At 41.9% G+C, this 16,950-nt stretch overlaps 1 protein-coding gene across 2 annotated transcripts in view; it reads right to left on the reverse strand.

The window, feature by feature from the left end:
* Positions 1 to 15,951, reverse strand: part of KIAA1549 (KIAA1549 ortholog) — a 165,080-nt gene extending 149,129 nt beyond the window's left edge. The window contains exon 1 of one of the 2 annotated variants that reach the window (XM_089527932.1): positions 15,574 to 15,951. In XM_089527932.1, the coding sequence (XP_089384058.1) occupies positions 15,574 to 15,739 (166 nt within the window). In that variant the 5' untranslated portion in view covers positions 15,740 to 15,951. The remainder of the gene's footprint in view (positions 1 to 15,573) is intronic. The other variant, XM_089527931.1, reaches the window with a different exon arrangement.
* Positions 15,952 to 16,950: the final 999 nt, after the last annotated feature.

Consider the following 16,950-nt stretch of genomic DNA (forward strand, 5'->3'; position numbering starts at 1 on the left):
ACATTTCTTTTAAGGTGAATCAACAGCTGTTAGGTGAAATCTGACATCTCTGTCTTAAATCATATTGGTAGTCCCAATTAGAGTTTGCCTAGTGAGTCAAGTCAAGTCATTTACGTTGGTGCTGAGACACAATTAAAGAACAGATCTACTCTAAATGCGACATCCAATATGATTTGGCTCTCTTGTCAGCATAGAGTTTGGATCTCTTGTCAGTTGTGTACCTGCAAAAAGTGGAACAACCAAATACTGGCACTCTTGGAATTTCAGGTGATAAAATATGCCTAGTCACATCAACCACAAGAAAAAAGGGGGAGATGCATTTCCAAGCATTCTGTAAATGGTCTTTATTTTTCATTTTGAAACAAGCCTTTGATTCTCTATAGACAAATCTGGGGGTGTATCTCCTCCTTCTTTGTAGTGGACTTTATTTCATAGTCTTCCATATTTTTCTTTTCTGTCTTAGTCACAACAATACTAATTTTATATCCTTAAATATCAAGTTGACTGACTACGAGCCCATGGATATCAATGAGGAAGTCATTTGTAAAAAACATCATATGCAAGGGGAAAAATGCATGTGGCACCATGACACAAGGTATTTCACAGAGTGTCTGGTATCAACATATTACTAAATCAACTTCCAAAGAATTTAAACACGTGGCTTACTGTTTTACAAGCTAGGCTGCTTCTGGACACAAGTATCTCTGGCATCTGTATAAAAATATAATGTGTAAAGTAGACCTCCATCTCATAATTTGCTGAACTACCATTCATACTGAAATGTACAATGGAATGGAATTATTATTTTATAGCACTTATTAACATGCAAAGTGCATAATAGCTTGTGACTGTGATTGATCTACACAGCCCTCAGAATCAACAATGGCCAAGAGGGGGAGACTCACAAACACACACATTAGAATCAGCCATAGGATTTAGCATGCATATGTATTGTAGTATCCATAAAGGTATATTTGTATGTTACCCTTCCTGGCCTTTTATTCAACAGAACTATGAAATACATTGTCTGCTGACTCCATGGCATGCCTACATATAATTTTGAAAAAGATCTTCCAAAAGTCTAATCTTCTATCAACTAAATCACATTTGCTGATGCAATACTTGTAAATGAAAAACCACATCTGACAAATGTTACATTATTGTCATTATTCAAAGGAACCATATACAAAGTAAATGAAAGCCACGCACCAAAAGAGATTTTCAATGTAAGATGTCCTATCATCAGAAAAGAGGGTGCAGGGTGTTTACATTTGCACTGCATTATTGATCCACAAGCAACATGGGCAACGATAAATTGAAAGCCCTGGCTAACATATAAACCTCCCATGAACCACTTTATCAGCCAACAGCAAACCATCACACATAAATCATTTTTTGTAGACTGTGGCAGAGAGAAAAATTATGTATGTTCTCTCTCAGACTCTGTGGAGAGTGTGAGACAATTACAAAAGAAGAAAGTGAAGGAAATTGCTGTCATTGATTATTACCCCTTTTTCTGTGCTAATGAAAGTGACCAAAAATGGAACTGTTAAGATTCAGAAAGTCAATTCACTCTAGTAATTGACAGAGGCAGTGACTTTCTTAGAGGGGCAAACATCTGAAATACACACAGAAGCAGGTCATACTGTTAAGATGACATAAAATTATTTTATACATGTGTGATTCCCCTCCACCCCCATCTCTGCTTAGAACTCAGATCCACTTCTAAAAGACTGAAACATGTATACAAAAAAGACAATGATTAACACAGTGGGCAGTATGCCCCACTAGAGGATAGTGGAAAGATTCAGTGGGGGCAATGAGAGAAAAGGGGACTACAGGTTCAGGGAAAAGGAGGTGTTAGAAGGGCATTGAGTCAAAGAATTGGTGCGCAAGAAAGACAAGGGGAACCAGCAGGCTTTAGGACATTGGGGGCATGAAAGTTGCATGAAATTTCTTTTCAGGGTCCCTTAAAACTACAACTCAGCCTCACCAATCATTTTGTGTGGTGGTGTTTCCTGCTCTTTGCCTGCCTGCATATGCTCCCTCCTTTATTCACTAGCAGTGGTAGGGGCGATTGGGAAACTCTTGCGAGGCATGGATAGAAGACGTCACTTCTATGGCTCAGAGTAACACCATTTTGGGACAGACTGACTGACTGACTAGAGCAAGGAGTTGGAGCACATGACAGTACAGGAAAAGAAACAGTAAGAATTTGGGACCCTGCTTAAAAACTTTGTGAGCTTCGCTGGGACTTGGCTGGTAGGCTGGAGTTGCTCTGCTGCTCCTGTTTTCTTTCATCAGACAGGCTGAGAGAAGAGTTAACAGAACAAACCATGTTTGTGTATGTGTGTGTGTGTGGGGGGGGCAGCTGAAGTTGGGGAAGACTTGTCTCTGATGAGGAAGAGGGAGAAGTATCTGGGACCAATTCTTGGAAAGTGTCCTTCATCTTGTAGTGGCTCCTGTATCTCTCTCTTTCCCCATCTGTGCCAGTCTCCATCCAGTTCAGGGCATGTGACCTCTGTAAACCCCTACACACACCAGCTGTGCCTGTTTCTACTCCAAATCAAGAGGAATTGAGAGTCCTTCTTCACCAGGTAGAAGTTTTTCCCTTTGTGCCTCCTTACCTTGGGAGAAGCAACCAAGTAATTGGTGAACATTGACTATGACTGAGAGCCCTTTTGTCTGCACTGGCCTTTGCTGAAGGGGTGGCATGAGTGAGAAGCTTCTTGGTTGCTGGTCAGCCAGGAGCTTGGTTGCCACTCCCAGGGTGACCAGGCTGAAAGGGAGAAGTAACTGAAATTGGTTATTTTGAATTAGCAGTAGAATAGTAAATATAGTATCAATAAATACACATGTGGGGGGAGGTGCTAGGGTTATCACGCAAGAAGAAAGGGGATGGTAGCCAGAAAAGGTTTGGGGACCACTGGATTAATGGATTTGAATGACTGTTCAGATATGTCAGCTATTGCAGAATACAGCATGGACTCTTTCACACTACAAAATTATAGCACTGTTAAAAACAATGGCTTTGCCTGTATTCTGTGGAATCCTGGGATTTGTAATCTGGGGAAGAACTGCAGCTCTCTGGCTGAGAAGTCTAAATGCTCCTCCCTGAACAGCAAATCCCAGGATTCCTTATGGAACTACAGTATTAATAGTGGAATTGTGCCATAATAGTATGTGAATTGTTTTGGGCTACTGACTCTAACAAGGCATTTTTAATATTCAACTCAGTTCTGGTCTGCTTACACTGGCTATCATTTGTTTCCATGAGCAATTCAAAATATTGTCCTTGACACCGAAAGGTTTGCCAGGGCTAGACCACAGTACCTCAAGTACCTTGTCCTTCCCCACTCAAATCTACCCAGAACCCAAGATTAATATTTGTGACCATTTTTTTCAGTGTCCCTTTCCAAAGATGTTTGAAAGATTTCTTCAAAAGAATGAGGCTTTTTCTATGGCACTCCTCTCTGCACACTATACTCTAGTCAGATAAATCTGCCTTGTGCAAGCATTTTCACCTTTTCAGCACCCATTAAGAGACTATTCTTTATTTCTTGGGCATTAGTATAAGGTCAAATGGCCTGGCTTGGATTGGTATTTTATATTTATTAAAATGCTGGATTCAGGAAGGATGCATTATGTTTTGAGTCAGCCTGAGTCATTTGAGCATTGGACTACAACTCCAGAGGACAGGGTTCAAATCCCTGCTCAGTCACAGAAACTCACTGGGTGACCTTATAATAATTTAATAACAATAATTTATTTATACCTCGCTCTTCAGCCAAAAGGCTATCAGAGCGGCTTACAATTTGTTAATTAGACATTTCCCTGCCCTCAGGCTTAAATCTAAAAGAACACTAAAGGAAAAGAGAATGACAGTGGGGAAGAGTAAATGTCCAGCAGTTCTTCTCTCCCTCGGAGGCCTGGACCATAGCAGATGAACTGGAGGGAGGGCCCTTCTTCTTACTCTGGTTAGGCTTGATAGTGCTGGCCTACCCTTCTCTCCCTCTGGATGATGGTGGCTGGAGGGAGGGCTCTTCTTCTTTCAGGCAAGGCCTGAGGGAGCTGGCCTGCCCTTCTCTCCCTCTGGATGATGGTGGATAGAGGGAAGGCTCTCCTTCTTGTCAGGCAAGGCTTGATGGTGCTGGCTTGCCCTTCTCTCCCTCTGGATGATGGTGGCTGGAGGGAGGGCTCTTCTTCTTTCCGGCATGGCCTGATGGAGCTGGCTTGCCTTTCTCTCCCTCTGGATGATGGTGGAAGGATGGAGGGCTCTTCTTTTCAGGGAAGGCCTGATGGAGCTGGCCTGCCCTTCTCTCCCTCTGGATGATGGTGGATAGAGGGAAGGCTCTTCTTCTTTTCAGGCAAGGCTTGATGGTGCTGGCTTGCCGTTCTCTCCCTCTGGATGATGGTGGCTGGAGGGAGGGCTCTTCTTCTTTCCGGCAAGGCCTGATGGAGCTGGCCTGCCCTTCTCTCCCTCTGGATGATGGTGGATGGAGGGAGGGTGCAGTTTACAAAGTGTAAGCTAATTGCCCCCAACAATCTGGGTATTCATTTTAGAGACCCTGGAAGGATGCAAACCTGAGTCAAGCTTGAACCCTTTCACTGGTACTGAATTCTCAAACTTATGGTTTGTGAGTGAGTGGCTGTAGTATAGGCATTTAACCACTGTGCCACCTTAGACAAGTCACACTCTCTTAGCCTCAGAAGAAGGCAAAGGCAAACCCCATCTGAACAAATCTTGCTGAGGAAATGCTGTGAGAAGTTTGCCTTAAGGTCACCATAAGTCGGAAATGCTTTAAGGCACATAATAACAACATTATTATGTTTTGGAGAATTTCTTTAGTGGACTTCAAAAAGACACAGATTTGTACAGATAAAATTCACATGATGCTACTATATATTATAATCTTAATACATTGTTTCAGGACATCAATTGGCTGAATGTAAATATACCCACCATCATCTAAACAACTGAAATGAAATCCATGGCTATCAAAAACACTGGTGTGAATCACACATAACAACAGGTGAGTATGGTTTTGCCATTCATACCCAAGTATCAAGTTTACTGTATTCAAATATTCCAGTTCCTTCCCTTAGATCCCGCAATGATTAATTACGTACATTAAACCATTTTGGGGCCAAAATAGAATTGTAATCCACAGCTGGAGTGGATTTCCAGCTGAGATCTGAAAGAAAACTATCTTTGTCCAGTTCATGTGGCAGCTACCAACTTTAATTTGATCAAAAGAGCAAGTGGATGTGAACTGGCAAATCATGATTTGCTATTGCATGTGAACTAGTGAGTGAATGCCTGTTGGTGCTGGGTTGCAGAAATGGCCTGTGGACCACATGTTGCTCCTCTTCTGGGCTAGGTGACATTGAAATATCATTTTGGGAGGGCTGAAAAATCCAGAAGCTTAGCCAGATATTGTTGACTGAAAGCCATCTGTTTAGACTCACTTTCAGGATGGTGACTGCAGACTAGACAAACAGAGACTGGTGGATGCTCTAGGTAGTAAATGAGAACAAGCATTCAAAGGCCCCAAAAAGACGGGCCAAAACAAACAAATCAAAACCCCCAGCTTCCTGCTGCTTTGCAGGCATGGCATACAGTTGATGCATGTCCCCGGATTGACCAATAGCTGCTCCGTGGCCACCTAAGGTGGCCTGAAACCAGCCAGAAAAGGAGTGGCAAAAAGCTGCTCCTTGTCAGCAACCCATTGAAGGCCACAGTAGTGTAGTGGCCAGCTTGGAGACCATGGCGTCAGGTTGCCACTGTGGTCCTGGGATGATTGGAGGCCGACCAGGCCTAGAACAGACAGAAGCCACTCCAAGTAGCCAGTGTGCTTTGCCTGAAAGAGCCAATGTCTGAACCTCCTTTTCTGAAAGCAATGCTAGCTGTAATCCAGATTGGTCTCTTGCTTTGGCTGAAGTGCACAGGATAGACAGAAAGCAGAGCAGAAATGTGAATATATTTATGAGCAAAGTTTGAGATATAATTATTACTATTATTATATTGTCAACAACATCAACATCATGCATAGTTGTAGAGATGCACATATAAACTTTAAAGATTATTTATGTGTATATGCAAATTTTCTATATACACACAAGTAATTGTATAGGTACAGTAATAGTAATAGCAACAGTAGCCTATGGGCTCTCTGCCAAATATTTTGGACTGACGTTCTAGGCATCAAGATTCTTCTAACTATGGTGTTGTAGACTCTGATGTTGTAGAAAATACAAAAAAAATGTTCTGAAATATGGGAATTTTAGCATTAATTGACATACGGAAACATTTAAATCCTAAAGTGAGACGGTACATCTTATTCTATACCATATTATAATTGCTCTAGAGTTTGCACAGGTTGACTCTCCCTTATCCAAAATGCTTGAGACCAGAGGTACATAATGAGAAATGTTGATAATGGAACCCAAATCTAAACACAGAATTCATTTATATTTCATATACACCTTATACACATAGCCTGAAGGTAATCTTATACAATATTTTAAAATAATTTTAAGCATGATAAAAAAATTAGTGTACAGTGGACCACCAGAAAGCAAAGGTGTCATTATGTCAGCCACCCATCAAAAAAGTATTGGGTTTTTGGAATATTTCAGATTTCAGATTCCAGATAAAGGAGACAGAACTTGTATATCTTGGGTTACAGAAGAGATAAGAGGGCAGTTCAGTCTAGTACAAAACCTGCAACATTCACTGATCACAATCCAGCATGTTAAACAAAATACAGCTTAGAGAAGTGACCAGTGGGGTCCCACAGGGTTCTATCCTGGGCCCAGTGCTATTCAACATCTTTATCAATGACTTGGATGACAGAATTGGGGGCATACTTATGAAATGTACAGATGACACCAAATTAGGAGGAGTAGCTAATACCCCAGAGGACAGGATCAAAATTCAGAATGACCTTAAAAGATTAGAAAGCTGGGCCAAAGCTAACAAAATGAATTTCAACATGGAGAAATGCAAGGTACTGCACTTAGGGCAGAAAAATGAAATGAACAGATATAGGATGGATGACACCCGGCTGAACGAGACTACATGAGAAAGGGATCTGGGAGTTCAAGTAGAACACAAACTGAACATGAGTCAACAGTGCGATGCGGCAACTAACAAGGCCAATGCGATTTTAGGCTGCATCAATAGAAGTATAGTGTCTAGATCAAGGGAAGTAATAATGCCATTGTATTCTGCTTTGGTCAGGCCCCACCTGGAATACTGTGTCCAGTTCTGGGCACCACAATTAAAAAAGGACATTGAGAAACTGGAGTGTGTCAAAAGGAGGGCGACTAAAATGGTGAAGGGTCTAGAAACCATGCCCCATGAGGAACACCTTAGGAAGCTGGGGATGTTTAGCCTCCTCCTCCTCCTCCTCCTTTTCTTCTTTGCAGTCCCACAACCTGCCTTGCTGTGGGAGAAAGGCAGGAGATCAAGCTACACACTTAGGGAGCTGGGGATGTTTAGCCTGGAGAAGAAAGACAAGATTAAGAGGTGATATGATAGCCTGTTTAAATATTTGAAGGGATGTCATGTTGAGGAGGGAGCAGGCTTGTTTTCTGCTGCTCCAGAGACTAGAACGTGGAACAATGGATGCAAACTACAGGAAAAGAGATTCCACCTTAACGTTGGGAGGAACTTCCTGACAGTAAGGGCTGTTCGACAGTGGAATACACTCCCTCAGAGTGTAGTGGAGTCTCCTTCCTTAGCGGTCTTCAAACGGAGGCTAGATGGCCATCTGTCGGGGATGCTTTGATTGTGATTTCCTGCATGGCAGGGGGTTGGACTGGATGGCCCTTGAGGTCTCTTCCAACTCTACGATTCTATGATTCTTGAAACCATGTCCTATGAGGAATGACTTACGGAGCTGAGGATGTTTAGCCTGGAGAAGAGAAGGTTAAGAGGTGATATGATAGCCCTGTTCAAATACTTGAAGGGATGTCATATTGAGGAGGGAGCTAATTTGTTTTCTGCTGCTCCAGAGACTAGGACCCGGAGCAATGGACGCAAGCTCCAGGAAAAGAGATTCCACCTCAACATTAGGAAGAACTTCCTGACAGTAAGGGCTGTTCGACAGTGGAACACACTCCCTCGGAGTGTAGTGGAGTCTCTTTCCTTAGAGGTCTTTAAACAGAGGCTGGATGGCCATCTGTCGGGGATGCTTTGATTTAGATTTCCTGCATGGCAGGGGGTTGGACTGGATGGCCCTTGCAGTCTCTTCCAACTCTGATTCTTTGTTGTTGTGCAAATTAGACAACAGAATAAGCAAGTCATCTGTATAGATATTTCAACAAATTTCATCAAGTTTCATCAACACAGTATAAAAAAACAGCTCAGGCAGAACATTTTAAGGAAGAATTATTATTGTATTATAACACGAATGCAGAATCCCAATGCAATGATCAGCACTACCCCACTGCCATGTTTATAGTTACAAAAAGGAAGAAACCAATTACACCAACAGATACAAAAAAGAACCCACCCAAAAGATGGAAGGTATGAACATCTAGAATATTTCTCTGTGGAAAGCTTTTTGGAATACTCAAATATTACTGCTTGCTAATTTGTGAATTACTTTTTTCCTGAAATGCCTGGTAAATACTCCAAAATAAACATATTATTATAAGTTCAAATAACTCAAAATGCATTTGCCATAAGCAGTAGTGTTGCATTCCAAAACCAACAATCCACCCTTAACTTCAGGCAATTCAAATCAAATTGGGAAATGAAGAAATTACAGTAGGGCTAAAGATGTTTGCTTTATTTTATTTTATTTATATCCCACCTTTCTTCCAGCATGGAACCCAAGATGCTTAACATCAAGGCAGCTTACAACACACCCTTACAACACCTTATGGTATTAGTGTCAAATTAAATTCCCATATGCATCTAGCTTTACTGTCTACAACTCAGCTGGCTGATGAATTCTGGGAGCTTCATCCTTTAAAAATAATGTTTCCATGTTCTGTATCTGGTCAGCTTCCATTGTTCCTCCTCCCACTCTCCAGCAAAAAAAGAAGAGAGTATACAAACACAACAGTTTACTCCAAGGCTGGAAAAATGCTGTTGAAAAGTTGATTTTGCCATAACAAGAAGAAAAGCCACAAGGCAAGTCTTCCGGGCTTAAGGAAGAACCTAAAGAAAAGGTCTGCACTGATAAACTTTTTAGTGAAGTCCAATAGATGATATCTGTAGGAAAGGTTACAGTGATGCTGAGAAAAACTGATGAATGACAAAATCTTAATGTGTATAAATTACCTAACAACCCAAAGAAATACTATTCTTTTCTGTTTAAAAAAGAAAAAAACGTCTCCAACTTGTAAAACAGTAAAATTAATCCAGAAGAATTCAACAATGATGCTCTTTAATAGTGTGTTCATATTATCCACATTATACTCAACTTCTTGGCCTTGGCATAACTTTCAGAAATCTCTAGATATACTTCCATTTGTTCCTAAATGGTACAGAAAAATTTTTATGAGCCTCAATATATATGACTGGGATCATGAAATACAGTTTCTTAGACCAACAATTCTCCCTCCCTTCCAGCTGCAACAATAGTCCTTCATTATTGTGATGTCTCTCTTTCAGCCATCCATTCCAAATACTAAAATGGCTCTCCAGTCTACAACCCTCCAAATACATCTTCTTGTTACATGCCTTCAACTTGACTTATGGTGGCCATATCACAATGGGGATTTTTGGCAAGATTAATTCAAGGGAGTTTTGTCATTGCCTTCTGCTAAGGCTAAGAGAATGTGCCTTGCACAAGATCACCAACTGGGTTTACCACGATTCAAACCTTGGGTTCTCAGAGTCCAGAAATAATGAAATGCACAAATACAGACTGGGTGACACCTGGCTTGATAGCAGCACACATAAAAAGGATCTAGGGGTCTTAGTAGAGCACAAACTAATCATGAGTTAACATTAAGAAACAATGGCCAAAAAAGTCAATGTAGCTCTGGGCTGCATCAACAGGAGTACAGTGTCCAGATCAAGGGAAACAGCAGTGCCATTCTATTCTGCCCTGGTATATTGTGTCCAGTTCTGGGCATCACTGTTCACAAAAGATAGTGACAATCTGAAATGTGTCCAGGGAAGAGTGACCAAGATGAACAAAGGTCTGGAAAGCAAGCCCTATGAAGAACTACCTTTAAATGAAAGGATGTTAAGTAGAAGATGGACAAAGCTTGTATTCTGCTGCTCCAGAAATCAGAACATGAACAAATGGATTCAAATTACAAAAGGAGGTCTTTAAACAGAGGTTGGATGGGCATCTTTCAGGAATGTTGTAGTTGTGTATTCCTGTATGACAGGGGGATAGACTCTATGGTCTCTTCCAGCAATAAAATTCTGTTGTTCTATTCCAATACTCAAACCACTACACTTTGCTGGCTCTCATAAATAGGTCTAAACCCAAATTATTACATTTTTTATTATGTTAAAAGCTCATTTAGACAGGGTTTTGGCTTTCAGCTTACAGCAACAGAAGCCTCTTTTAATGGGATAATTCTGCTTTTATCTTTTTGTTATGTTTTAATGTATTTTTAACTGCTATAGTGTTGAGTTTTTAACAAAACTCAACACTAATGTTTTTTAGAATTTGTATCACATAGGTTTTTAAGTGTACTTTTTTTTTTTTTTTTAAAAGGTGTAAGCCACCTTCGATCTGGTGCTGGGAAAAAGATAATAAATGAATAAATCAACTGCTTTAACTTTCTTTGATTTTCAAAAACTTTTGCACTAATAATTTTTAGTTGTCTTTTGTTTTAATATGTTGCAAGTTGCCTTGGGTATTTGGCTAGGAGAAGGGCAGGATAATAAATCAACCAATAAGTAAACAAATACATAAATAAATCCCCCAGTCACCATGATTATGGTAACCGCTACTGAAAGTTGTAGTTCAGCACATCTGAAGAGTGCTACACCAAGTATGAGAAGGCTACACCATAATTATGACCATGTTTTACATCTTGTCTAGTCCCAATATGAACCATTTCCCATGTTCGTGTCACTTTTCAAGAGTCTGAGAAACAAAATAGAGAACAAAGATAAGGGGGGGGGGGGGAGGGAGAGAGAAGTAGGTTTGGGTCTCACTCAGATATGTAGATTTCTATGGAATTTCAAGGAAAGGGGCTGGAACCTGAAAAGGGGGAAAATGTGCTCTTTATTCTGGAGCACCTCCAGTTGGAACAATTCAATGATTGTTAAAAGCCCAGCAAAAAGAGTCTGATTTTCACCATTCATCAAAGAGAAAAAGAAAAAATGAAGAAGGCAAGGAATTCTAAATTTAGAATTCTAACTTTTTCTAGTAACAGCATTCAGAGAGATGCACCTTCTAAAGATTTCCACTGACAAATAGTCAAGAGATTTTTTAAAATGTTGAGAAAGTTTTTTGTAAAAAATTAAAACTTTGGAAGAAATGAATATACATGCACACATACTATAAGCACTTTATAGATATAAATCACTATTACATTTGGGGAAATAAAATTAGTTGTGTAGAACTTGATTTAGCACAAAATTATCATGTTTGGTGTATTTTACTCAAATAATAATTGCAAATTGAATTTTCTTTTTTATTTCCTTTCCCCCCCTTAAAATGGAACTACAAAAGTTCCGAACTGTAAAAGAACCTCTTTAGCTGTGCCAGGTTATGTCAATCCAGCAAGAGACGAACAGAATAAACCAAGTAAAACAAAGAAAATAATTCTGTCTCCTCTAGTCTTTCACAATGTTGAGCAGGCATAAAGCACTCATTCCTACAAAAAGAATTCAGCAAATGAAACTAAGATCCAGAATTACAAAGATCCCATACAAAGATGAATGCTTCTCAGAAAACTGAGGCAACTGGCTTTGTTTTCCAGTATCCTGGGAATCAGTACCATATTTGGCTACAATTATTTCTCTCATTCCCAGAAAGTTGCAATTCTCTGGTAACCAATGGCTCATGTATCACCATCATTTTAAGGGCCCACTGTATTTCATAATCCATTTTTAATTCCCCCCCCCCCCCAGAAAAATAAGGATTTGCAGAAAAAAGCAATTTCCCACTTTGTTAGCCCCCACGACAGGCCTTTGCATCTCTAAAAGCAATACAGTACTGGAGCAAGAAGTCCTTTAGATACCATGGCCCAAATTGTTAAGGGTTTGAAAAATAAACACCAAAACAATGAACTGTACTCTGAAACAAGTAACATAACAGAGTTGGGGAATGCTTGGCCCTCTAGATTTTTGGTATTCTGCAACTCCCACCAACATCAACCAGCATAGAGGGTAGTAAGAGATTATAAGACCTCCAGTTCAACAACGTATAAAAAGTCACATGCTTCCTAGCATCATATCATAGCAATGGATGGGTGATCCAACAAGTGAACTCCAGATGTTTCAAGAATAAGACAACAAGTGGGTGTTCTATATTTTCAGGGTTATTTTCCCCTTGTTTAGAAACTGAGAAGTTTTTCAGAACATGACAACAGCATACTTTAAAGACCAAGGTGAATATCCTGTAACTTCACTAGTGTAGTTGCATGAAAGAGAGGGGTAAAAAGGTGCCAGCAGCAAGGAAAAGAAGAAAAAGAAAGCAATAACAGGAAGACATGACAGTTGGCTCTAATCCACCTACAGTGGACCCTTGTTATACGCTGGGATTCGATTCCAAGATCCCCCGTGGATAACAAAATCCATGGATGCTCAAGTCCCATTAAATATCTCTGGCTTTACTTCACGAACGAAGATTCAGGAAGGACTCATCCCACGCTTTCTACAAGTGCGTTGATGACTAAAAAGGCCAATCCAAGATAAACAAGTCCGGTTGCAGAAAGCACAGCGGAAAGTCTAAATATAATGACACAGTAAAATGGTGTCCCTTATTAAAAAAATTGAAAATCAAGGTTTGATATTTGAAATGTATACTTTTTTGAACATTTCAAACCATGGATGCTTGAATCCGTGTATTAAAAACTCTGTATATAAGAAGGGCCAACTGTATTTCTTTAGTGTTTGGCTTTGTGGAGTCTTTGGAACCATGACACTGTGGTAGGGGTGGCTTGACAATGTAAGTGCTTTGGCTCAGGTGATTTCCCAAGCCACCTTTACCATAATACCTTGGCTGAAAGGGTCCTTCAAAGCCAAGCATTCTAGAAATAAGCAGCTTGGAGCAAACCATCTCTTCCCATTCCTGGTGCTGCCACCATTTCACTGGACCAGTGCAGAGTCAAAACAACTCATGGAAACCACTACTGTACATGAGTCAGGATCCACTCAAGGGCAGTTAACAACAAAAACAAACAGTTGACATTCCATATCCACAGAGTCTACATCCACAGCATCCAGAACTTGGACATATTTTTTAAAAAGTATATATTCCAAATAGCAAACCTTGATTTTACCATTCTATATAAGGGACACCATTTTACTTTGCCACTGTATGCAATGGGACTTGACCATCCATGGATTTTGGTATCCATGGGGTCCTGGACCCAAACCCCTGGGCCCACTGTACAAAGAGTTTGACATTATAGAATCCTGACCCCAAATTATGTTTTAAAATCTCATTAAGCATCATGATTTTGGGGATTTCTCACAGCTTTTCATTATGTTGACAAAACTGCAATAAGAGCCAAGCCAGAATCTTGAGTATACCAAAAACCATACTTCCAGCTGATAATAAACAGTTGGTGTTTCTCTGAGGAATAATCAATTGTTGTTCTAGTTCTCTAATGAATAATCCATTTCTAATGATACCCTGAGTGCTAAAGAAGCTCTCACCCATGTGCTTGAACTCTGAAATATACCTACACTGCTGCATCGTGTATTTAATCTACCCAGGGAATCTCTCAAATTTACTTCCAACTTTTACTTTGCTCTTGACTCATTCTGGCCAGTAACCTTAATGGAAAAAATGCCTTCACCTCTGATTTTTAGGAATATACATTTAAAAATGTCAAGAAAGCAAAACACTATGAATGACCAACATGTATATAAGTTAATACTTCTTCACTACATACATATACAAAAAATGAAGCTTTGTATCAAAGTAAAATCACTACTTCTTCACATGAGACTATATCTATTTTGTCTGTAACAGTGCTTCTGAAATATTAGTGTAGCAACATATTTTTAAAAATGTCTTTAAATGTAGATTTCAACTAAAGCATACAACCAAAAATGATGGACAGTCCCTCAAATGCCATCTCTGAAATTCAGGGCCATCAAGGTTAGGGAGAGGGAGCAAAGGATACATTTTTTAACAAATGCAAGTCTCCATAAGGCATTTTTACGTCTGCTACAATTGAACAGGTCCTGTATAACTATGCAGATTCTATGATCAACAACAAGCAGAAGAAAATATCATTACATTTTAAACCAGTGAGAAAACATTAACCAGACGTATTGTTCCAAGGCAAGACCCAAAGACTCATTATGTGGTATTTATTTCTTGGAAGAGAACAGTGTTTAGTCTTACAGAACTGTATACTGGGTTCATTTCCTCATCTCAACACTAGCTGTTCCACCCAGAAGCTCCAAATGCATGTATTCTAAAATCCTAGAAATGCTCCTAAAGTGCCCACTGAAGGCTTTGGGTGCGAGCATCAGAAGTTCAGAATGCCTCCATCATTCCCCCAAAATATGCAAATCCCAAATGAGCCAAGTGTAACATCTCTCTTCAAAGGGCAGTCCACATTTCAAGCTCCATAACCAGATGGGAGACTATTCTTGTACCTTTGGTATTCTCAATTCAACCAGCAGAAGCCCTGCAAAATGTCTCTTGGGGCAGGAACATATTGTATGTATGTATGTATGCATGTTCCTGCCCATATATATACAATATATATATGGGCAGGAACATACATACATACATACATATATATATATAATGTTCCTGCCCTAAGAGACATTTTGCAGGGCTTCTGCTGGTTGAATCTTGCAATACACACACACATATACATCTTTTATATATATATTAAAAAAGACATCCTCTCTTTCTGTGTGAAACACACAAAGAGGGCAGGCAGCAAGGAATAAGGATTTCCAAACTGTGTGGTTTTTACACCTTCAACATCACACTAGTCCCTGAATAATAACAATTATTATTATTATTATTATTACTACTACTATTCATTTTCATCCAGTCTTCCTCCTGGTTCAGGGACTCGAGGCGGCTATCACTTTTATTTAATAAAATAAGAAAAGAAATCATTTTAATAAACATGGAAATAAATAGTGGAGCAGTAAGGAAAGAGGTTCATTCCAAAAATGCCATCTCCGTGACAATATGTCCTGGAAAAGAGGCAAAACACCAGTCTTCGGAAGGTATAAGAAGAAGCTGGAAAGCAATGCTGCATCCACACTGGAGAAAAAAACCGGTTTGGCACCGCTTTCCCTCTTTTCTGGCTCGAGGCTATGGAATTCTGGGAGTTGGAGTTTGTTGTGGGGCCCGGCCAGAATTCCACAGCCTTGAGCCGTTCTTTCTGGAGTGCGGCTGCAGCCCTGGAGCGGAAAGCAGGGGGAAGCCCTGCCGGTGCCCTTACCTGCCGGTGGCCCCGCCAGAGAAGCCGGCAGAGCGAGCAAGAGGGGCAGGAGCAGGCCTGGGCGACCCTCCCAAAGCCCCCGGCGGCGGGCGAGGCTCCACGGGGGACCCCGGGCAGCCAGCACCAGCCAGGCCAAGGCGACCATGAAGCAGGTCATCCCATCCATGGCCGAGCCAAGCCTCAAGTCAATATCCTCATCCTCATCCTCAACCTCGCCGTCATCGGCCTCCTCTCCTCCTCGGCCCCCGCCGGCATCCCCCCGAAGACAGAAGAGCTGGGCGGGCTTCCCGCTTCCTCCTCGGAGCGTCCAAACCCGGCAGAGGCAGCAAAGGCATGGGGAGGGAGGCCAGCCAGCGCTCCTTCCCCCCCAAAAGACACCCAAGGCAGGCAGGGTTGGCCCCTCCTAAGGCTGGGCAAGACGACGGCCAAGGCAGCCAGGAGGCAAGGAGGGGAGGAGAGGATGGCAAGAGATGGAGGAGGACTGGGAAGGAGGCGGCAAGCGAGTTCAAGCCTGAGAGGAGGAGGAGGAGGAGGAGGAGGAGGCGGGGAGGGCAAGCCAGGGAAAGGAGGGAGATCCTTCCTCTTATCGGGGAGGAGGGAAGGGGATTAGGCGAAAGGGAGAGCAGCACACACTCAGGCCAGAAGGGAAGGGGAACCTGCCAGGCTTGGACCAAAAGGCAGGGAGAGAGAGGAGACACCGTGGGAAAAGGCGGGCTTCAGGCTTGGAAGGGGCAGAAGAAACCTCCCCAGGAGCGAGAAGGGGGAAGAAAAGGGGGGTTGCCAGGCTGCAGGGAAAGGCCTCCCTAGCGTCCCCTCCTCAGGCTACAATGGCAGCAATGGAGGAGGAGGAGGAGGAGGAGGAGAAAGGAAAGAGCTGGGGAGGCAGCCTGCTGGGCCTCGGCTCTCCATGAGGGAAGGAGGAGAGGGAAGGAGAAAGAGAAGGGGCTGGGGGTGGTTCCTGGGGCCTTTCCCGGCTCTTCTTCACGGGGGAAGGGGCTGCTGAGTGAGGGGACTCCTCCTCCTCCTCCTCCTCTTCTTCATCCAGCTAATGGAGAGCTTCCCTCATTCTTCTCCCCTTCTCTCGCTTTCTGTGCCCTCCTCCTCCTTCTCCTCCTCCTCTTCTACCAAGCCAGCCCACCCTTTCCTTGTGGAGGAAGGAGAAGCAAGAGCCGGTTATTTGGGAAGGAAGGAAGGAGGGAGGGAAAGAGGAAGAGGAGGAGGAGGAAGGCTGAGGGCTGAAGATTAAAAGCAGCAGCAGCAGCAGCAGCAGCAACACCTGCGCGCGCCAAAGAGAAAAAGAAGAAAGAGCAGGGAGCGCGCGCCCAAGAGAAGGCGAGAGAGAGAGAGAGAGAGAGAGAGATTTGGAAAGGCGGGAGG

The sequence above is a fragment of the Sceloporus occidentalis genome, unplaced genomic scaffold (genome assembly GCF_023333645.1).
Source record: "Sceloporus occidentalis isolate IW3139 unplaced genomic scaffold, rSceOcc1.0.p SCAF_5, whole genome shotgun sequence".
NCBI lineage: Eukaryota > Metazoa > Chordata > Lepidosauria > Squamata > Phrynosomatidae > Sceloporus > Sceloporus occidentalis.